General features: G+C 39.3%; 1 protein-coding gene across 1 annotated transcript in view; it reads left to right on the top strand.

Annotated features, from left to right (window-relative positions):
• The window catches only part of GRID1 (glutamate ionotropic receptor delta type subunit 1), a 133357-nt gene that overhangs the window by 63863 nt on the left and 44907 nt on the right, over positions 1 to 24587 (top strand). Inside the window, exons 5-8 of the mRNA XM_063307747.1 lie at positions 7987 to 8088; positions 10672 to 10869; positions 13975 to 14299; positions 20026 to 20164. Of these exons, the coding sequence (XP_063163817.1) occupies positions 7987 to 8088; positions 10672 to 10869; positions 13975 to 14299; positions 20026 to 20164 (764 nt within the window). The remainder of the gene's footprint in view (positions 1 to 7986; positions 8089 to 10671; positions 10870 to 13974; positions 14300 to 20025; positions 20165 to 24587) is intronic.

Below are 24587 nucleotides of genomic sequence, written 5' to 3' on the forward strand. Positions count from 1 at the left end.
AAGGAGGAATCTAGCTCAGTGTGTTCCAGATCACCTGAGATTAATTGATTTATTTTTATTTAATTAAATTTAAGTGTTGCCCAACTCTGGGCATAACCAGTCCAGAACTATACCAAAGAACTGTTTCTGCATTAGCTACTACATATAAATTATGGCAGTCCTCAAAATGGTGAAATTCCACTTAGGAGAATTGGGATGGATGGATGGATGGATGGATGGATGGAAGGAAGGAAGGAAGGAAGGAAGGAAGGAAGGAATACCAATGTAGGTTTAAAAGTAAATCTATTGAAATGATGTATCACTTCAGTCACAAATGCAGGAATTCCTAAAGCAAGCTGGATTGTTTCTCTTACATTTTCTGTATTGGGATTTAGAAGAAAATTTCCAATAACTAGTTCTGGTATATCCTAGAAGGAAGGATTTTTCTTGAGCTGGCAACTGGAAAAAAACAAGACAGCTTACCGAGAGAATGCATTGTTTAAACCTGATTAATCTAATTGGTGTCTTTCTTATTCTGAATCATGCAAAATACAGGTATAACAAGTATGATTTGTAGTCTTTTCTATGATCCCCCAGACACAAATCTTTTAATCCCACAAAGTGGGAGCCATTAAAATTAGATCAGTGTGGTATTTTGTTTTGTTTTGTTTTTCATAATTTGGAGCTGGGTGGATTTTGCGGGACAAAATGGATGTTTTAAGTCTTTCAGAGCCTTAAGGCCCAGATTTCAAAACCAAATCCACTTTAGTTCCTGGCTCTACCCACTCTGGGGATGCAGACTTCTATGTGTCGCAGAGAAGCTGGTGCATATCATACACTGACATAAGCCATGCATCCCTGATGTAAAAGGGTAAAATGAACACAGATAAATTGGATAAGCTATTAAACATTCTCTTTTTAATATTATTAACCTTTCCTTTCCCCGAGGAAAATCCAAAACAAGGTTACCCTGAGGAGATTCAGCACCAGTGCATCATCTATGTCACTTATTTCTGTTAAAAATTTAGGAAATTGGTTCTACTCCAGGATCTCTTTTTCTCATACAGTTCACCAGCTGAATGCAGACTATGGAATGGGAATACAGATCTTAATCATCACTGTGTCTTGCTGAAAATGGCTTTTCCAGCACATGCAATTCTCACTTTGACCTGAATACCCTGACCACCTCTCTTTTCACTACCATATGCCTCCATACTCCTGCAAGGAGCTTATAGAAATCTCTGCAAATAATATAAAGTTTCCTTATGGTAAAATATCATTATTTATTTAGCATATTTATATAGCAGCCCATGTCACAAAAACATGACTCTGGGTGTATAACATAGCATAATTAAAAACTCCTCAACAATCTAAAGAGTGAAACATAAATAAAATAAAGATACAATGAGATGCAATAAAATATAATAGCATTCAGAACAAAGCATAACGTGACATGGCTTTCAGAAAATAGTTGGGATTATAGTCTAAGAAAGTTGAGAGTCATCGTTTGAGAATGCAGGAATTAAGAGCAATATTGCTGTGTCCTGGCAAATGTATTTTCTGGATCCTGGATGTTTATGGAATTCATTCTGCCATTTGCAAGAACAGTAGTTTGTCATCATCTGATTTAGAAGCTATCTCTGGCTTCAGAAATCTTGGGAAAACCCAAGATACCTAATATCTGAAAAGAACAAGGACTACAGCAATCTTATCAAATTGCCACAGGGCTTACTCATTTCATGTAACCAAGCCAGAAATTAGTTTTTCAGGCAGTGATCTTAACAGACCAGTTGTCAAAAACAGGTCTATCTGCCCACAAATTCATTGATCTACAAGCCACACACTGTTTACTAGCACAGATGAAAGTCAACACATTTACGAAGAAATGGGATGGTTGGTGGCTTGAAGATTTTTTTAAAAAAAGTAAAAGGTTTTATTTCATATCTCACTTATTAACCTTATCTGTATTTTTTAAACACAGACTGAACAATGTTTCTGCTGCCTACAAAAAAGTTTTTTTTCTGTTTTGTCTGTTTTGTTTTGTTTGCTGGCTGGTGTGAAATAAGGGTAAACAATACAAATGCATTTGAGAAAATCTCCTCCTCTTGAGACCTCAAACTGTTTTTATATACAAGAAGCAAATTGTAGCTCTTTTCTTTCTTTTGAATGAATGAAACATAATAGAAAATTTTGCTTAAGCTTGCTGAGTTCCAGCACTCCTTTACGAAATTCTGGTCCTAGAGTGGAATTGATTTAGCTTTTATTCAAGTTCAACAACTTTTAAGGACTGGGTCCTTATTTTTTTTTAAAGTTAGGAATTATTCCCTTTTTTCAAGAGGGAAAAAAAATAACATTAAATTTAAGGGCTTCTGATGCTCAAGGTTTATTTGCACGAGATAAGGACAAGGGGGCAGTAGATAATGTGGTTGAAGAGAATAATCTAATGGACATTTTATTTTGGCCTCTGAACTGGTGTTTTCATTTTGGAAACAACAAGGGGCACTATGACGGGAGAGCCATGGAGATGCTCTGGGGTTCTTTTCATGCACCAACAAATATGGGTATGTAATTGGCTTCAAAACATTTTCTTATGAATTCCTGCTTTAGGTATAATTAACACTTTCAGTAATCTAACCAATACACATTAGTCTTAAGCTTCCCTTCACCCTTATGCCTAGTGATATAGATGTCTCTCTTTCCAATGCTGATCCACTGGAGAGGTTTGTGAATTTTTGTAATCCCATGGATTATTTATTTTATTTATTTATTTATCAAATTTGTCACCGCCCATCTCCTCCGACTGGAGGGACTCTGGGTGGTTTGCAATACAAAACAATAAATATACAATAGTATTCCAATAAAATCCCTCTAAAACAATTTCTCAGCTACTCCTAGCTCAGACCCCTAGTCTGATCCCATCAATGTTTCTCTCTTCCTTATACCCTCCCTCCCTCCTTCCCTCTCTCTCATACTCTTACCCACACCCATTAGCTTAAGAAAGTATTTGTCCTAACAAGCAGGAACCACGCTGAGACGAGAAGTAGGTCTCCAGTGTTTTATTACTGCTACATTAGACAGAAAATCCTACCAAACTGAAGGAGCGTGGGAAAGCCCAGACAGATAAACCCCAAAAGTCAAGGTGGGTCTGTTCTGGGTCTCTTTGAATGACAGCTCAAAGCCTCTAAGCTACGCATGCATTTGCCCCCCTGGATAGGGGCCCCCTCCTGCTCACCATCAGTGCTCATGACAGTATTTTATGGTAGACCCTACTTCATGATCACTGTACATGATCAAGCAGCTGATGGATCAAAAACACTGTTCAATCCCTTGCATGGCTGCTCAGAAATCCTACTGACTTCCTTCCAAGAAAGTGCATTTATGTGCATATTCTAAATTAGGTATTGACCATGCATCACAGGTTAAAAAAATACAGAAGCAAAAGATGGGAACAGTAAGAGCTTCAAGCAGAAGTTGTTCTTCCTCCATTCTCAGAGTTCCTGCATGTTAGGGGAAAGATTCAACAAAACTGGTTGCAGATGTTTTAGTGGACGCTATGTTTTGTGGTGTGTAAATCCTCTGACAGATCAAAGTGCTAATACCGATGGTAATACTTGATGGATTTATATCGAACTGAACATCCAAATAGTAAAACATTTCAGAGGTTCCCAGTGTTCTCTGTAGTTCAATCTCCTTGAAGGAGGTCACAAGAGACTGGTGGTGTTTTCTGTGATATATGGTTTATTTATACCTTCCTCCTTGCTGATCATAAGATGAAGGATTTATATGAGTAACACTCCTAATAGGCACCAGTTCCCCACTGGAGTTCTTCAGGAAGCAAAGTCAGTTTTTTCTTTCTTTACAGATAAGAGGCAACTTTTGTTTTTCATGGAATTACACATTATTATTGTTGTTGTTGTTGTTGTTGTTGTTGTTGTTATTATTCAATGTTTTCAGCCTGGGATTTGGGAGGGAAAGTTGAGAAGGTGAGTCAAAATCAGCATTCTGAATGTTATTTCAGAACAAAAAAAACAGTTCCTTATCTACAGTATTGCATGAAATTAATTCTAATGAAACAGGATCATCTTCCTACTACTAAGCAAATACAAAATATCAAAGGTTATATATAAATTTGCTGGTATAACAATCTTCTTAGCATAAAATATGGATGAGTTCCAACTGATGCAGTACATACTGGTCAACTGTTGAATTGAAATGAATTAGGGTGCAACTCAAGTATGCTCGGATAATTTAAAATTTGGATATTGAAGGAACTCGATCATTCCTTGATGATTGGGAAAGCTGATACATTTTTAAATTGAAGAAATTTTTAGGAAGATGTATTGAAGTTTTAGGGCAATGCATTGAGGGTTAACGAAGCATATGACAGATGCTGAAAGTTATCATTCTTGCCTCATGGAATAAAAAGTTCTCAGAAAGGTGAAGACTGTAACATATTATTTGGATGTACATTGCATGAGAGTAAGAAAGGTGGAAGCAACTGCGATGGGGAAAAAAAATCTGAAGAAGACCCTCTGTGTTCCTTGCTAACTTGAGTTTAGTTGGTGCAGTATAATTGTTTGGTACAAATGGCAAATCCTTGCTCTCATTGTGTTAGCTGAGAACCATTACTGTGGTATGAAGTTTTATGAGGCCCACACTTTTCTGTGTTTCTACATATATTTCATATGCTTGGCTTATCATGTAGCATCTTAAGTAACTTCTGCCGTTCAGGGGAACTTTGTGAGGATCAACTGCCTGCAACTGTATCTGTCTTAGAGTTGAATTCCATATTGCCTGGAAGAAAAGAGAATATGCACAATTTGAGGTTATGTTGGGAAAATAAAGCAGAAGCAGCTGAAACTTTTGGCAACATGCTCATCAGTTTTGTTAAGAAAGAGATGGGAGGAGAATGGATTCATTCCAGCAGCCACCCACATTTCTTTAAAATAAAAATAGTGCATACTTGGTAGTTCAAGAGAAATGATTTGTGAAATAGAAGAATAAGAAAGCTACTTGGAGTACCTCCTTCTGGTCCAGAACTCCAGCACCACCTTTGTCACATCAGGGATTGGCAACCAATAGTAAGGAATATACATAGGTCAGGATTGAACAGTTGAGTTCTTGGTGTTCTCTGAGCTCGGTTGTTTTCCAGCAGTATATAGGAGAGGAGATTGCTGGCTATTTACAGTATATATAGTAGCTTGCCCTACAGAACGTGTCTGCAGACAAACAACCGAGCTCAGAGAACACCAAAAAACCAACGGTGGGCAAGCACATGAAAATTGGTCCTGCAAACTTGACATCCCCAGGGGTCTATCTTTCTTTTCCAGGCATCTAGCATGAGGGTTCAATTTCTCCTTTAAACTCCATCAGCACAGAGGTCCACAGAGGGGCACATGGGTCTCCCACATTGTTCTCTTGTGAACAGGACTGTCACACTTGACAGTCTTCCTCTCTCTTGTTGAACCAGGATGGAGCATATAGTCCCTCATGTCTTCCTTCAAATAGGCATCTGCATGTGAGCATGTGGCAAGCATACCTGGCACTATAGAGTTTTTCTATTGTCTCAGCACCCTTCTAAAGAGGGTTATAATGCTAACAGCCTCAGGAAAGTTGGCAGTACCCTCCATATAGCAAGGTGGCCAAGTGCAGAAGTTGCTTGGCCCAGGTAGAGTGAGTGGCATGACCCCACAGATGAAGTAGAAATTCACCTTTTGTGATCTACGGCCTGCAAAGGTTGGGCTAGGAGAGAAGAAGAGACCAGAAGTAGCAGTAGGGGTAAAGTGAGGCTGGAAACAAGAAGTACTTGGATTTCAGAAAAGATGGTTCTTGCTAGGAGGATAATGTGACAGAATCTTTAAAGTGTCCCACAGCTCTTATCCCATACAACTTATACCTAGTATAATTGAAGTTGAGGTACTTTGAGTTTCTTTCTCATACATTCTCTCCACTCCTCTGCACTCTTCTCCAATGGTCCTGCTTCCTCCTTCAACTGTCTTGCTGCATCCTCTGTGTTCCCAAGGTCTGCTAAACTTTCCAATCCATGAAGGGAGCTGCAGCAGTCAGAAGCATCAATAACACAAATGAGGTTTGGAATCTCTGGATGGGTCTTAGAGGGATAGGATTAGAAGAAAGGTCAGTTAATGGTGGGATGGTGGAGGAATGAAGATAAAAAGGAAGGAGGAGGAGAAGGAGACGACTTTGTGGAGGGAGCCATTAGAGATGGAGGAGAGGGCAAGGGGCAGGATTGTAGAAATACTGGCAAAGGTCTTCCAAGCTGGAATCATAAAGTCCACAGTCCTCCCTGCTCTACTGTTCTTCTCTGCTCAAAACCAGAACAACATCCCATGCTCCTGAGTGCCAAATTGAGACCCATCTGGCAGGATTTGTTTCCACAGGTCATTTGGCGGCCTGATGCATTTGAAGACCACTGATGAGCAGAGAGGTTTGTCATCATGATTCTTGCTTCCCCTGTACGCCCTTCCTCTTTCTTCTGCCTGCTGACACACGTGGCCATTTTACCTCCTATGGTCAGAGATCCAGATGTGATCCAATCTCAACAGTCAATTGTAGGGACTGAAAAAAGGCTGAGTAATTCAGTGTTGCTATTATCCCACAGTCTGCCCCTGATTCTGGTTTTAATTTCAAGTATCTAAAAGGATCAAATACAGCCAAATGTGAAAAATGAGGACAAGACAAGAGTAATTCCAGCCCAAACTTGCTAAGTATATTCTTATATCCTAATCCTAGGTTCAGGTTCATTGAACAAGGCTGCCTGGTCCCTTAATACTCTGACTAGCCCCAGACTTAATTTCTGAAGCTAGTTCAGCATGGATTTTTGTTTTTATTCCCCCACCCTCTTTTTCATCCTGTGCCTGAAGAAATGGAGGTAATCCTGTGGGCTGTTTTCCACAGTGAGGCATTCGATTTCATGGTCTTTCCTACTGTATGATTCTATTCCTGTATCAAAATTTCCCTCGGGTTATATAGTTATGGTTTCCAATTTATTTCCCTTTCAGTTCTTTGATTCTATAATTTTCAGCACAGCAGCATGGCATTACCTTGGGAGTGTTTGTGGCACAAGGCATGTGTTACACGGTGAACCCAGATGAATGCTACAGAGGTTTCCAATCAGCTTTGATGGAGTAATGAGACACTGCCTTAAAATGAACAAATGCATTTTTTATAGGAACAAAAAAAAAAAAAAAAAAAAAGGGAAATGGAGTCCTATCAGTAAAAGGTGTTTTGCAGATGCAAGGCACTTGAAGGTGATCAATAGCAAATAACATGCCACTGTGATAAAGGTAGGGAGTAGTGCAATGCTTTTATGTATTTTGACCCCTTAAAATTGTAGGTAAACAGCACCTCACTGACCCTATCTTGGCTCAGAAGCTGAGCCAGGGACTTCTGTAGGAAATCACCATGGAATATCATGATGGTGGGATAGACTTGGACTTAAAAAAAAAAAAAAAAAACATCCCAGAAGAAGTCAGTGTCAAGCCACTTATGTGAAATTTTCAGGAAAGCTTCATGGATGTGGTCATGTGGTCACCAGGAACAGAACTTCACTTGCCCTATAGTAGCAGTATTACTGTAGGTGGTAGCTCCTGGTGGAAACTAGGTGATTTCTAAAAAGCTAAGCATAGTAATATCTGGTTAATAAGGCTACAAGGCAATTCTAATCTCGCTTTTGTATTGGCAACAAAACTACATGGGTTTTCTGCATATTTGCATACCGTGGCCACAGAATATTTATCAGAACCTCTGATGGGTCCTGTTAATATATAATTGGTGTCTCTCCATAACTCAGTCACTTAACTATGAGTCACCAAGATTAGAGCTCAAAGTTCTTAATTCTGTTGCTGAGACTTCTGGGATGTTCTTTAATTCTCTGACCTGTTCCTTTTTTGTACTTATTTTGTATATAATACAGATACTCTCTGTCTGTCTGTCTGTCTATCTATCTATCTTACTTCCCTCTCATTCCAGTCTTATTTCCATTTGCAGTTGGCAACGTGGGACTCAAAGAAGGGGCTGAATGGGAGTCTGCAGGAACGCCGTTTGGGCAGTGACTTGCAAGGATTAACACTGAAAGTGGTGACTGTCTTGGTATGACCATGTTTGAACAGAGGAAGCAAAATGATCAAAAACTATACTTGCTAGTATCTTTAAAAAAAATATTTTAAAACAGTTTTTAAAAGATTTTGACTAGTCTTGTCATTTGTAGATTGATGTATTGTGGCTTTTTCAAGGTGGGACTCACAGAAAGTCATCCCCTCCTCCCTCCCTTTTTTTTTACCAGCTATTTGATTAAAACTAGATCTTGTGATGGTTGTGTCCAATATATGCATATATCACCTATTTATTGCTGGATTTATGTTCCACTCCTATTCCAAGATGCCTAGAGCAATTTACAATTTAAAATACTGGAACAAAAAATGAACATTACGAAGCAAACCAGAGAAGCATGATCTTTGACCACTGATGACCCCATCCGTGGCTGGTGGCACAGTGTGGACTTCCTTTCTTTGGGGTTCATTTTTGCTAAGGATCTGCTGGTCATAAAACTTAAGGAAGTGTGAAAGCAGGGGGACTGAATGCAATTGCAGCATTAGTCCTTGTAGTTATAGTGGTGTAAAGAAATAATTTCAGCAGATGCTCATCCTCTACAGACATTTCCCAGCATTTCTGGAGTGTCTTCTGAATATGTCTAATAACTGACTTATAAGTGTCTGCTCCTGAGCCATCTTGGAGACCATGGTCTTATCATTGTATATCTGACTCATTGATAAAGTCAGCCTCTCTTTTACCCCTTAAGCCTTCAGACATGATGCTTTGAAGGAGGATTCACTTCTCACTTGAATTGGTTTCCATAAACAAAATGGTGGAGGGATGTCATTCTGTCCTTTGTGTCATGCAGTGAAATAGTCCTGTCCACTCCTTGAGCAAGCATCTGACCCCTTCAGTTATGGGATGAGTTCTGTGAGATTCCATTCAGCTGCAAGCAAGCTTTCTTCTTGCTCATTTGAAAATGGCAGGTGGGACTTGAGCTGAATCACATGAGTGTTACACATTTCAAACTATAAACCTGGTATTGAAATACTGTATCTTATTTGGTCAATCCTTCTAATGTGTCCTTTAAGCCCAGCGAAATAGGTAAGACATTGTCACAATAGTTACAGTCAATATTAGCATAATTATGTTACAAATGTCTGCCATCTTTAAATAAAGATGAGACAAATTTATGCAGGACTTGTTTTCTCTCCCCAGATTTCCACATTCAGAGATGGAGACCCTGTTTCTGAATTTCCAATAGCTCATCAAATCTCCTTATATTTCTCTGTGTTTTGTCCTATTCCTGGACATTGATTAAAAGAGAGGAAGGGCTGCACAAAAAACGCAAATAATCACTTTTAGTCTAGTGATTGAGTTTTTGCTACAAGTGGAAAAAAGCAAAGCACAGTCAGGAGTATATGTTACCTACAGATGTTGTAGCTGAATTGGCTTCATTGTCTCCCAGAAGACCCTCAGAGTTTCTCAAGAATAATCTTGTTCACAGGGAGAGGATACCTAGCTGGCATCCATATCTTTTTTTGCCATTTTATTACGTAATTTTCATTTGTATGCCAGCCTATTTGTGAGGTTTGCCCATAAAGCAAAGTTGCTATGCAGTCCCTGAATTTTTCTGATCAATTTCCTGGAAGCTCTCTGATCCCCAGAACTGGAGCTCAAATAATTAGAATTGGGTCCAGTGTCTTACCAGTCGCAGGCGCTCCTGAAATAAAGAATGGCTCCAATAATAAAAGTGAACATTTGTTGGAAAAAACGGTGAGCAACCTTTGTTGCTCATTACATTCTCAGAAGGACCTGGATAGAAGGGGAGGGTGTTTTGCTCATGTCTTCAGTTTTTAAACTTCTAGACTTGCATCTACTACACCCAGTTTAGAAATGACTTGGTATGTTGAACCCCACCATGACCTCCATGTGTTTTCCTGCTTTATCAGAACTGTATAGTCATGATGATGGTTTATTTGCTATGTCAAACCCAAGCTGACAGCAAATTGTAGTCAGCCATGTGATGGATGCAAGCTTCCCTCCTCTGTTGCTCTTTGTTTTGTTTTTTTTTCCCTCTCTTCCCTTAGTTCATAGTTTATTAAGGTGATTTAGGAGCTTTCCTGAGATTTTTTAGGATAGGTGCTCCTCCATCTTTTATTCTTTTTTCCCTCTCAAGTTGTTAAAGGTCATGATCATATCTCTCCTCCAGCCAGAAGATGAGCTGACCCATCCAAAGATGATGTCACTTCCAATGTGCAGAGATTGCAGTGACAATAAAATCAATTGTCTGGCAAGTGAGCACCTATCTCTGTGTCATTTTGAAAGCAATATTGTGGGAATCTCTGTGTTCTTGTAGCCACCATGCATCATTAAGTCTAAACATGCCTTAGGTGTAGTCACTTTAAGATTCCTCCCTGGATTAGCAATAACTATGAAAAATAGAAGGACCAGCAACGGAATTCTCACTTTTAGTCTAGAACTCCTTTTTAAAAACAAAAACAAAATATGAAACTTCTGTTTTCCAGACTTGGCAACGTGGCTTGTTGAAGGGCCTTCAATATTATGAGTCCACTGTCTTTGGTTTGTCATGTTTTAAGTCTCCTTTAAAGATCAGCTCCAACCTTGCTTTGTTCTCAGGAAGAACCATTCGTTATGGTGGCTGAGAATATACTTGGGCAACCGAAACGCTATAAGGGCTTCTCCATTGATGTCCTGGACGCACTTTCCAAGAATTTGGGCTTCAAGTATGAGATCTATCAGTCTCCTGATGGCAAATATGGACAACAGCTCCATAACAGCTCCTGGAATGGCATGATTGGAGAACTGATTAACAAGGTATGCCCCATAATAGCTGAATTCTGTTTTTCTTAAGGGAGGGACATTAGATTTTTTTTCATCTACATTGAACCCTCTTGCCTGTCCTAAAAATAAAACATTCCCAATTAACTATTGCAGTTAAGGAACTGGTCACTGGAACGTAGCATTACTAATATCAGTATGGACACAGTAGAAATGAAACTATGAAGAAGTCCTCAGGAAGAACCTGTGATCAAAATCACTTTCTCTGATATTATATTACACCCAAACCTCCATATTTTGGTTATATTTTCCTCTCAATAAATTTGTAGTAATCTCTCTCTTCCTCACCCCAATAAGTTTTCTGAGTGTTATTTCAGCATTAAGTGTCTCATCTGAGAAGGAACATTTAACTTATACTTTGGTTTTAGGAAATGTTTAGTGGCTATAGATGAAAGCATATTTGTGCTGAGACAAACTATATGCAGAAAATTGCAGAATGTGAATTTTCATTGCATGCTTAATGGAGTAATTTTTGCTGTGGTTTTCTTATGAAAAACATTCCTCTTTGTTGCAAAGTATCTTTCAGGCATTTTTTTTTCTTTTCATTGTAAAACTATTTTATAACGATCAGTTGAATGGTTTTTCAAGGAAGAAGACATTGTTTGTTCGTGTTTTGTTTTTGTTTTTTTTAAAAAAAACAGGCTTTAAAAATTATAGAAAATAAATCACAAAGTGATTGAGTCACATCTGAGTCAGAGACGGTGAAATTGACTTGTAAGTATATGCTACGAAAATAGGGCAGGAAATATTCCAGCCGAGAAATCCTAAAGAGTACAGATGCTGGACTGCATTTTGCTGCAAATAGTTCATTTCTGACAGAGCTGGACATCGCCATAGGAATAGAAGGAAATGTTCTCCAGTACTGTTCCAATAATAGAAGCTAACTATAGACATTAATGTTCAGTAAAGTGGTCATTCCCAAACCATTTGCTCAGCCATTGTACAGCACATTGCTTTCCCTATTACCCAGCACTTCTCTGCAAGAAAGTTTAACATGCAAATCTGAAAGCAAAACACCAGATCAGAAAACAGCTAATGATTGCACTACTACGATGAAACATTCATATTTTTCATTTGCAATGGCCTGAAAGAGGGCCATGTGCAATAGCCCTCTTTCAGGCCATTGCAGATCTGCATGTATATTTTCCAGAGGGTTTTGCTGTAAAACTCACATTGAGTTTTCTGCAAACCCCAGCGGTTCAATGGGCACATGGAATAGTGCTTTACATTTTATTCCTATTCCATTTCATACATAATCTCCTATATAATTAATTCTACACTCATATGGGAAGAGGGGCTGTCAAAATCAAGATGACAGGCAGGAGCATGTATTCAAAGCATTTTATATGGGTTGCAGGTAAAAAAAAAAAAAGTGGGGGCTTTAACTGGGTGGCACAGCCATCATCTTGACCTCTCCCTTGTCAGCACTGCAAATCTGTCATGATGTAAGTTGCCTCTTCTTTTTAGTCCTTTCTTATCACAATCCCCTTCATGAATCAATACAGCAGAAAGGGAGTAAATGGAAATACGTTAGCAGGCAAGAGTTCATCTTGGACAGCCTTTCTCAACCTTTGACCCTGGAGGAACCCATGAAATATTTCTCAGGCCTCAGGGAACCCCTGCCCATTCAGGCTTAAATAGAGGTCATAAGTTACAAAATTATTCTATTCGTTTCATGGGTATGCCTGTATAGATGCACTAACCGTGTTCTTAAACTAGAAATAAAGAAGGAAACTTGCCTGTTTGATGTGAAGCTGCCCAAATTTGAAATTATTTTAAAAATAAATCGTGATCTCCCAGGGAACCCCTAGTGACCTCTCATGGAACCAGAGGGTGCCACGGAACCCTGGTGGAGAAACCCTGGTCTAGGACTTTGTGCGTCGTTGTTTTAATTTTAATGTTTTTTCTACTTCACTGGAATATTTTGATCAGGTCTAAGGAACTGAATGCCCAACTGAGATTCAGACCTGTGTTCCTAAAACTGCATTTCCTGTGGGGGATGCTGCTGCAGGCACTGAAGGGAGTTTCACACACAGATTTGATAAGTGGCCAAGGGTCAAACTCAAATATTCCATCCAGTGCACCCCATCTCTTTAAATCCCAGTGTCCATATGTAAGGAAGGCTTTGAGTGAAAAGTCATTCTGTTTTTAGAAAAACCTTGCAGTACATTTTCCCTGTGAGGTTCCCCATTCAGACTGAGGGTGGACATTTGCATGGTTGAGTTTTCCTCAAAATCTCTTCTCTGCCACTTACCCAAAAAAGTACCGCAACAGAGAGAAGTGTTCTGAATTAATCCTCTGCCTCATGCGCTACTTTTCTTTGCACAAGGAAGCTATTTTTAATGGCACAGCCTTCAGACAAAGCAGTCTTAAGAGGTACAATCTGAAAATTGCTTTGGCAATTGTGCTGCATTACTTGATTGGCTTTTAATAGCTAAACCCTTTCAACTCAGAAGGAAAAACAGAAAAGAAAATAAGGTCAGAAATTATTTTGCCTTCCTACGCCACGGAGTCTGTGGCATTTCTGAAATAAGTCTTCCATGTTTGGAATCATTTCTGGCCAGATTTAGAAGGACGTAGCCAACAGGGAAGGAGCCCCACTGTTAGTGGTTGAGCAAGCATGACTTGGCCCACAGGTGGCATTACCTTCTATGCTACCTATCTCTTGTGCACTGAGAAACCAGCAGTAATTATGACAGAACCCATTCTACATGCTAGACAAGCTGAACCTACCAGAGGGGCAAATGTGATTTCAAAGGAGACCCCTTCCCTCCCTGTATTTCCCCACCATAGAGTCCCTTGAGGCAGATCTCCTCATCTCATTGTGTAGCAAGATAGGCAGACCCATGGGAGGCCTTTTCCCACATGTCTAAAGGTTCCCCAGGCTTGATGGAATAAGCTATGTTCATACCATGCCATGCCATATGTTTTTGAAGGAAAGCCTAATGGTTGCTGGAGGTGGACATTTTCATGCCATTATCATAATATACTTTGCAGCAGAGTCAACTCCTCCTTATCCCTCTATTGGACAGTTGAATAAACCAGCAAGAGGTTTCACCACTCCTTCTCTTGACTTTACAGAGAGCTGACCTAGCCATCTCCGCCATCACCATCACACCAGAACGAGAGAGTGTGGTTGACTTCAGCAAGCGCTATATGGATTATTCTGTAGGAATCTTAATCAAGAAACCGGAAGAGAAGATCAACATCTTCTCCCTCTTTGCCCCCTTTGATTTTGCTGTGTGGACTTGCATAGCAGCTGCGATCCCTGTAGTAGGTGTCCTCATCTTCGTGCTGAACCGAATCCAAGCTGTCAGAGCTCAGAATTCCTCTCAGTCTGGAGCCTGCACTTCTTCCACGCTTCACAGTGCCATATGGATTGTGTACGGAGCCTTTGTTCAGCAAGGTACTCATTTGCTGTCTGGCAGAAACCATTCTGATGGTCATTCTCTACCTGATGTTTCACTTGCAGAACAAAATGCAAGGCCACAGACAAGCAACTAGCTCGAGGGGTGCATTACAGTTCTGGGGAGGGGAGGACATTTGAGTATGCCTTTTAGGCTGATTTGAAGAACACATAGGACCAGATTAATTAATGGTTTTGCTGTGGAGTGTATTGTCACCATGAATTTCTCTTAATCTGCATGGTGTCCGCTTGCTCTGACTCTGGCAATGCACCAAATGAGTCAATTGACTTTACTTCCAGTGAGTCCTCGGCAAACTCTCTAGCTGTAGATAATGCAGTTTGTTGATAGAGCTCTTCTTTCTCAAGGTCACTGCTGGTGAAACATTCCTGAGGTTATCTGGATTCAAATGGTTACACTTAGATTTTAAAGTGGTAATACCCTCTTGGGAAAGCAGGGTAGCTTTCTCTGAAGAGAAGACACGTCCTGGGAATATTGAGAAGGTGCTCAGGTAGGGCTTCCATTTTGAAAAGCCTGCTAGGGACAGTAGACTGCTTAAATGTTTACATGCAGCCTCTTCTCAATGGCAGCCATTTGCTCTATAGTAGACCTATCAAAGAGCTTTCGCAGCAGAGCAGCTTGCTCAAGTATAGAATAAACGGCCTTGTTGAAGTCCCATTGCCCCCTGTTCACTCTGTTGTTGGAAATCTGCAGAGGGATGTGATTGGTCTGTCAGTAATAACTGCCCTTATCTTGTCTCTTCCCTTTTTCTGCTTGAGATTTAAGCCCTGCACAGTTATTCCTTTCTCTCCTAGTAGATTCAGGAGTGGGGTCAGCTCTAAATTATTTGATAGTCGGTCGTGGAGGTACCGTGATGCGGCCCTGGTAAATTCCATTAAGGCCATTTTGGACTTCATATTTTATATTTTATACTTTACATTTTATATTTATTCGTATTTATATTGTATAATGAATTTCTATTCTTTTATTTATCATAAACCGCCCAGAGTCATCGTCGAATGAGATTGGGTGGTGGATAAAATAAATAAATAAATACATAAATAAATAAATTCCCTGTTAGCTGCTTGTTGCTGGTGGGTGTGAGCAGCAGGTGTCTTTACAGCTTCTGCTGTTTGTTTGTTTGTTTGTTTGTTTGTTTTTAATTTGGGTGAGTGTCAGTATACTTTACAAAGGACTCCTTTATTAGGTCAACCTCATTTTTGACTGAAGTCAAAAGTCTGAAGATCAAGATCACCGTTTGCATTGCCTAGTTATGAAGTCTACTGCATTCTCCCTTTTTAAGTTCATATCGTCCCCATCTTGCATAAGCAGTGCAGCTGCCGAACAAACAGCAGCAGTCTGGGGAAGGGGGGTATCCTCTACCAGGAAAGAAGAAAGTTCTATAAACTGTTGACTTTCCATTTCTGTCTGTAGATCCCACTCCTAAGAGTTATGGGAGTTATAAGTGTCATGTCTATCGGGAGAGTAAGTAGGGTCAGAGTTACTTACTGAAGTTGTCTGTTTATTGAATGTTCCTCCATTTTCTGCTGTTTCAAAGGCTTGGGTGATGTCTGTGTTGTGGAGCGTAGACACTGCCTCCTCTTCCTTTTCCCCAGTCTTGAGTCCTGTTTTATACTTTATTGAGTTGTAGCTGGAGCAGATAGATGACCTCCCAGGTGTCACAGTTTATGAAAAGTAAATTAAGAGTATATAAAAATGAAAATAGCAAGTTTAAAGATAAAATAAAATAGAATAAAACAGAGAACATAGATTCAGAATTGATCACCCATCACCATCTTGAGGCCACTAATTCAAAACACCCAGGCACACAGGCACACACACACACACGAAATATGCACTTCATACTTTTGTATCGTGACATGCTTGTCAAATTATCTCATTCATAGAGTGGTTGTTGTTATTGCTGTGGTTGTTTTTCTGTTCTGTTTTAAGAAGCACATGCAATAGGTCCTTGATCTTTCAAGCTTACCAGAAAAATGACTGGTAAAAATCTGTACAAGATGGGGGTTACTGCCACAGGAGAAATTCTACTGTTATTAACCATGTAAAGGCTGCACACTTGCATATTTTAATATATTGTCTTCTGTGGTGATAGTTTCTCTTAATTTTTGTTTTAAGGGTTGAAGTACATGGATTTTCATAGGATAAGATTAAAATGCTTAAATATATTCTGAATCAATCTTTCTAACTCTAGTTCCATGTTATGGGAATAACCCTGTAAAATCCAACTGAGTTTCTGATGTAGGGTCTCCTCAGTTTCCACATCTGAGGTCAAACTGACGAGTTGATCAGGAGAACCATCAGGTGTAGGGTGTATGCTGATTGTACCACTTCACGTTGAAGTTGTGGAACTCAGATGCTAATGCTGGCCTATAGCTTTTTGGGGGTGGAAATGCAGCGTGAAGGAATGTGACAAGTCCAGTTAAAAGTAATCTTACTGCTGTTTCTGTATGTTCCTATACAGAAATGGTGGCAAGTTAAAGCTAGAGGAGTCTTGCAAACAGTCCTTAGATGAATATTCAGCAATTGAAAGATGTTGATCTGTGCTACATCTACATCTGAAATACTGCGTCCACACTGTATCTGAAGGAGGATGTAACAGAACTCAGAAAACTCTAGGACAAGGACCATCCAGTTTAGCTGGAAGGAGATTTAGAGCAGACAAAATAAAGCCCTGCTTCCCACAGTACAATTGTCCTGTGGGATCCATTGCCACAACCTGTGATAATGGGCACTCTCTTGGATGGCTTTAAAAGAAGATTGGACAAATTCATGGAGGACAAGCCTCTTAAGGGCTGTTGGGCTTGAAGATTCAGGCCTCCAGATATCAGCTGCAGGGGAACAATGGCAGAAGAACATTCTCCATCTCCTACTTGGGAGCATCCCAGAATGTGAGAAACAGACTGCTGGACTGACCATAGCACTATTGTTGTGTTCTTATGGTTATCCATCCTCTGAACTTCCTACTTGCTGTAGGCCATTCACAGTTTAAATATTATGCCTATTTTCAGTCTCAGTGACCACTGAGAGGGAGCTATATTCATAGTCTGCTATAGCAGGAAACATTTCATCATGCAGAGAAAAAAAGAAAGAAAGAAACATGCTTAGAAGTGCGTAATATTATCTTGTGGGACCAGGCCAAATTCCATCTAGTTGGGCATTTCTTTTTGAAAAGCAGCCACCTAGATGGCTCTAGAAGCTGAGAAGCCTTTTTTAAAAAAAAGAAATGGTGATCCCATCTTATCATTTCTCAGCAGGCAGTTCTGATGCGGTATGAGTATGTGTTAAAAGGTTTATTGGAGATTATTCCACTAAAATAACAGGAATGATCCAGCTACAGTTAAGCACATTTCAATCCCAATATTTTCAAAGGGAGAGAAAAGCAGATATTAATTCTCTCTGCCCCAACGTAAAGCTGAAATTGTTCAACCATGACTGGATCTTACTTGCTCCTCTTTGTGGATGGGTAAGAGTAAATTATGGGGAACAAAAAACAGAACAGCTACTGTAGTTCTCTATCCATGTTAGACTTTGCCAAATAACCTCCAAGAAATAGGAGGTTATTTTTGCTTGGTTTTTTCAGCCCAATGGGCCTTTGTGTTTACTCATATGCAGAGACAGGCACCCATAACATTGATGGTTGACATAGCAGGGAGCAGAAGAGCTTTTAATCCTATGGATCTCAATCTGGATCCTGTCTATGCCTAGAATACTCTATTTTGGGATAACCACCATCCTGCACCAGAGGTAAAATAGTTGGTAAATATTTTTTCACCTTCATATCCACACTTCTTTCCACATGCTACCAAAGAGATACCATCACTCCTTCAGCTTGCAACATCAGAAGCACGATTCACTGAGAATACATTATTGAAAATGAAACAGAACAGCATTAGTGCTAATACGAAAAACTACTCAAGGTGTCTATCCCCACTTTTTAACTCTTAATTGTACTCTGTAGGATGCAATTTGCAATGCTATTAAGTTTTCAGAAGAAGCAGCGAAATGCTAAACTTTTAATGAGAAACTTCACCTGTTACACAGTTGATGTGGTTGCCTTGTGCATTTCAGAAATATAAAACAGAAAGCAATTTACATTATACAGTGCACCTGTCTGTGGAGTAATCAAAGATCACTTGGATAGCAAATATGCTTTTACAGGACAAGCACAATAATTTAGGCACCATTCCCCGCAAAATAAGAATTCATAAAACATTAAAAAAAGTTTTTAAAAATTAGCAGCGGATAGTCAAAACCATCATTTTCAAGTTCATTTTTACATCGTAGTGAAAAGAAATAACGTAACTGGACAAAATTTTGCACTATTCTTCTTTCTTCTGTTCAGTTTCTGTCTCTGCTGCTTACCACGAATCATGGTTCCACATGACCATTTGGCCTCACTAAGTGACAATTTTTATGCCACAAGGAAACATCTATTCAGCAATACCTTTTCTTTGAGTCTAGAAAACTGCCAGGCTGAATTTGAAATTAATTTATAGACCTCTCTAGGGTAAAATATTTCAAAATAGGATGGGAAACCAAGAAAGTTTCAGAAAAAAAACAGTATCAAGGTTTCAGTGAGTTCTAACTTCTCTGGGTACAGTATAACCTACTTAATGAAACTCAGAGCAAATTTGGGAGGTTTCTCCTAAGCATCTGAGGATTTTTGAGGGAATCACATGGTTGAAACTGAAATTTCTCTGAAATTTATAAAAAGGCTCTTGATTTGGTTTCAGTATGAATCATTTAACATGTGAGTTTTTCAGAGCAGTCTGAAAAACCCTTTGAATTAGCTGAATCAAAGTTGCTGGTCCATGCAATGTTTAAAAGTGCCTTCCGACTCTTAAATACTAGTAAGTCCTGGAAGGCTTTAAAGCCCATTTTTCTTCTAGGAATGCAGGTTTTCCACATATAGGATTTTGTTTTTGCTTTTTAATTTGACAAAGCATTCAGACATGAACTCTCCCACTAGGAACTTGGTTCTGTGTGAATTGTTTGCATCTACAGAAGACTTTCCAACCTCTGGAATCTGGGTCATGGTTTAAAAATACTTACTTACTTACTTACTTACTTACTTACTTACTTACTTACTTACTTACTTACTTACTTATTTGGGGCATCCCAGAATTTGAGAACAGTTGGTTTTGCGTGACTCAGTTACAGCATGATGAGTGCACCATTGGAAGTCCTGAAAGACCAGATTAGGGATAGATCATGGAGAAAATCTATTTACTGTATGTGGTTGCTCAGAGTCGAAAATGACTTGATGGCACATCATCAATCAGTCTGCTTTCCATGGTCAGCTTAATGATGGTGTATTTTTCTGGGTTTGTTTGCCATGCTGAATCATAAAGCAATTGTGCAGGTTGGATTTGCCCAAGATGCTAGGCTAGATAGTTTGTGGCAGTGTGTCATGTGAGCACAGCAGAGCAAATGATAGATTGCTTAAAAAAAAAATCAAATAAGCAAATAGATTAGAGAGAGAAGATGAAGAGATAGTATAAAGTAGTGTTTCTCAGCCTTGGCAGCTTGAAGATGTGAAGACTTCAACTCCCAGAATTCCCCAGCCAGCCTTGCTGGGAGTTGAAGTCCACACATCTTCAAGCTGCCAAGGTTGAGAAACACTGGTATAAGGGATCCTGGGCCATTTATTAAATGAATTCTTTAGATATGGGCTTCCAAGAGTTTTCTTTCTTTCTTCCTTTAGGTGGTGAGTCTACAGTCAATTCCATGGCAATGAGGATTGTAATGGGTAGTTGGTGGCTCTTCACACTTATTGTGTGTTCATCTTATACTGCTAATCTAGCAGCATTTCTCACCGTCAATAGGATGGACAATCCCATACGGTAAGAGCATTTTCCCATTCTATTGTCTAAAATCTGAATTTCAAAGAAAAGAGTATCTGGCAGGAGGCAATATCCTTAGAGGGTTTCTGTGATCAGCATATTGGAGTCACAAAGAGGGATGACAAAAGGTCCTTCCTAGACGATAAACAAGCCCCACCCATCTTGGTTCTGTAATCTAGAGCAGAACTGCCATAGCTGCCTTCCAATTTTATTTTGAATCTGCTGTATGAATACTAGCCCTGTGGAAGGCTACAGTTAATTGAAGACTGTTCATCTGTGCACTTGAGAGGCTGATCCACCATATGGCTGCAGTTGTACAGTCTCATTATGAAAACAAATACATAGTAATCAACATCTGGCCTTACTGTTTGTGAAATGTATTTGGATAATCTTAGTTTGGCCTGTAATTTCATACAATTATGTGCACATTATTTCACACACATAAGGAACCTGCTCCCATGGGATGGGAGTTTACTTGGGCTGCACATAGCAGGTGTACTGGTGTTAGTCAAAGGAGAAAGAGAGGGAGAGAGGCGGTAGCTGCTATAGGCTGGGCAAGTTATGTTTTCCACAAAGTGCTGTTCTATTATCTTGGGCTGAAAAGGTAACATATTCTGTTGGGAGGAAGATGTGCTTGAAAACCCTTTTAGTAATGGCAATGCATTTACATAAGCAAAAGCCAGCTCTTCATTTAGAAGTGGCAAATAATAATTTTCTATTCAGTTTGCACACTGTGTGAAATATTATGTTGGTTATTTATTCATCCAACTTCTACCCCACCACAATCCGATGATTCTCAGTGGCTTATAAAGAAGGTAAGAAAAGTTAAACTTCCCATGGCCTGACTGATACCAGTCCTATTCACAGCTGTAGCTAAGGCATAACCTCCAAAGAAGGGCCACCAAAGTCACACAAACACATAAGATAAGAATATAATAATGTAAAAAAAAAAAAAGGAAGTGGAGATGGCATAGCCACCCAGAGTCACCCCATAGGGGTGAGATGGGTGGTGAATAAATTTGTAGAATGAATGAATGAATGAATGAATGAATGAATGAATGAATGAATGAATGAGCAGAGTTACACAGTAAGCACTGGGGTTTTGGTGGCAGAGTTCAATGCAACAGATCCCCATGGACCCCTGAGGAAAATGTCTCTTTGACACCCGGGTTGCCCATGAAGATATTTTCTAGTTAGAGGCAGAAGTCTTCACCTTCAACTTTTGACTATCCCACTCAAGCTGGGATTTAAAAAAAAAAAAGCAGAGTTTAACCCATTAGAAGTTTGGCATTCACATTGCTTCCCATTGCTGATAATGAGGAGAGGAACAGCTGTGACTTGCTCTGGCCACTCAGTAATAGACGTGGTTGGAAAAGCATCCCCCAGTGAATTTGGAAGTTGAGTTATGTTAATTTAGTTCCTTGATAATGTTTATTAATTTAAATGTATAAAAAAATAAAAAAGTGTATGGAGACCTGGACAGCCTAAGAATTTAAAGTAGAACTTTTCACATATATAGCTGTTATGAATATTTTAACTTTTGGGCATGATTCAAGGTACTAGTCATTAGCTATAAAGCCCCCCATGGCACAGGACCTGGTTACAAGGTGCCTGGGCGATTCAATCCTGCAGGGTTGGCACGTTCCAGGTTCCTTCAGTTAAACAATGCCATCTGTCAGGACCCTGGAAACGTGGCTTCTCTGTAGCAGCACCTGCCCTCTGGAATGAGGTTCCCCTCAGGATCTGGATGGCCTTCACCCTACTGGGGTTTCCAAGGGCCGAGAAGACTGGGGTCTTCATCCAGGCCTCTGGTGAAAGGGAGTGAAGACCCTTTGCTCTGTCCTTGTCTGGTCAATGGCTCTCACTGTATCTTATTTATTAATTTTATATTATATTATTATTATTAAAAACTGGTTTTAAAATCCTTGACTTAGTTGTTGTAAGCGGCCCAGAGTAATTGAAAATTGGGTGCAATACATATTTGATATATAAACAAACAAACAAACAAATATATAAATTAATAAATCCCTCCTGATTTTTTTTTAAAGCCTTACAGTATGTGAGGGTCAGCTCTGAGCAATAATTTCCAAGTATTTTTGAAACACCATAGGTTTACATTTTCTTAACCGTTGAGAAAGGAGGAGGAAGCGGTAAAGTGCACTTTCTCAAATGATGGCTTTGGCACTTTATAAAGTAGGATAGTAAAGGTTGTCTGCATTCCACGTCCCTCAAATTTGTGGGAGATGTCCTTTTTCATCAGTTCCACAGAATGCACACCACCCATCCTAGCAATTAATTTTCTCTTTTGTGCTCTTTTGCATTTCCTGTTGCTTTCTTGAATCATAACACGTTCTTCTGAGTTTAAAAAAAACTCAGTGGAGGACTTATGCATGAGTGTTGCCCTAAAGCACCTTCTGTCAGATTCAAGAGCATCAAAAGGAGTTTTTTTCTAGAATTTCTTTCCCTAAAATTAATGGGGCTGACAGAGGGAAAGCCCTCTGCCAATTCCAGTTTTATAGCAAATTCATAAACATTTTTCTGTATGAAAGTTTTCAGTACCTGAGAAAGAAAAAGGAAAAGAAAGCTGGGGTTATCATATCTAGGCTTCCAAAACCAAATAACTGCCAGATTGGAGCAGAGGGTTGAAGGTCCCTGTTTTCCATATTGCCATCTTCAGTTATCCAGTTATGCAACCCCACCCCACCCCAGTTGTTCATCATTTTGATTGGCACCACTGGATTTGTTTACTCAATTAATTTGCTTATCAGATACTTCTTACCAGCTAACATGCTACCTAGATGGAACTTTCACACACTTAGGCACTAGGGATACAAGGAGATTTGGCCTGAAATGAACTTCTGGGGCTCAGTGACCCTTACTTCAGAAGACACTCAAAAGTTAGAAGTTTTGAGTTCTTCCCCACTGTGAGGTAGAATTTGAACTAGAGAGGTAACACACTCTGTAGGCAGAAGTTAAAGATACCTTAAGAAAAAGTGGGCTTTCTAAACATACTGAAGCCCAACGTTTGGCTAATCAGAGTCAGGCACATTTCTATCTTGCCTCAACTAAGTTTGTTTTCCTTCAAGCAGCTGATTATAAATATCAGGCAACTTTCTTGGACTGCAACAGGAAGGGGAGAGAGAACTGGGAGATATTCTCACTTCGAAGTTATCACATCGCAAAATTCTGGACAGGCTCCCCAGACCTTTCATGGAGATATTTAATAGCTGTGTGGGCCTGTCAGACACCAGTTTCAGTAGAAGCTGCTTTGAAGAACTGCTAAAATTAGTCAATGAACTGAACATCAGCCAGTTTGGGATTCAGTCATTCTTTTAATCCAGGAAAAAGTAGTCTTCTATCTGATAGGTTTCCACAGTGGTTAGTAGTTCCTTATTTATGGTTACCTTATTCTCTTTAACTTTGTGCATAATATCAGGCTGACAGGGGCTCTAGCAAGTTTCCCAGTGAACTTCTGTGTTTTTCAGCACATTTCTAGAGCATCACACAAGATTATTCATGTGCGTGGGCACACACACACACACACACACAAACATGTGTATGCCCCATACATAGTGTTATGTTCCTGTTTGTGTTCTGACATGTCTCTACTTGTCTAACAGGACATTCTCTAGAGAATTGCGGGGTCGTTCTTGTTCCTAAATTAGGTGTGTCTGATTTCGATTCCTGCAGAGCACAGCAAGCGCTCTTGATTGGTGCCTTCTCTGTTATATATCCTCAACATAATTTTTTTGATAATATTTACTACAGCCAAATAATGTGGGACAGATTAGACAGATTAAAGGATTTAACCAGCAATGGATAAAAATTGACCCCGCATTTAAAAACTAGAGTATTGCACAATTTTTTCCAAGTCCAGTTAGTAACAGTTGACTTGCTGAATTTAAATCAATTGGATTAGCTTTCTTTCTTTTTTAAAAAAAGTCTTTTTTATTCATGTTTTAATAAATGAGGTTTCTGAAACTGAGTGACTGGAGAAATGAGAATAAAGCAGGCAGAAGAGAAATCCACATACATAATCAAAGTAGTTTGTTGTTTTTATTTTAAATGAGAACATGTGTTAGTTTCCAGATGTGTCTGATAAAGAAAAAATGGCTTTCATGCTAACTTTGGAATATGTTTGATATATGTAAAGTGACTGAAAACTACTTCTGGGACTGAATAGTACTTGAATTCTGGATACAGTTTTTTTTTTTTTTTAATTACTTTGGAAGAATTAAATATTTTGCTTTAATGAGCATGTTTTCTTGCTCAAGTAAAGGCATAACTAGGGCAGAGCAATTTCATGGATGAGGGAGAATGAAAAATCAAGACATAAGAGGTATTTTTTCCCTTGTCCAGCCAGCACTGTGTTCTTACTTTCCTCTGACTTTTTAGGTCATTCTCCATCTTTTAAAACTGTTCC

The sequence above is a fragment of the Candoia aspera genome, chromosome 6 (assembly GCF_035149785.1).
Source record: "Candoia aspera isolate rCanAsp1 chromosome 6, rCanAsp1.hap2, whole genome shotgun sequence".
Lineage (NCBI taxonomy): Eukaryota > Metazoa > Chordata > Lepidosauria > Squamata > Boidae > Candoia > Candoia aspera.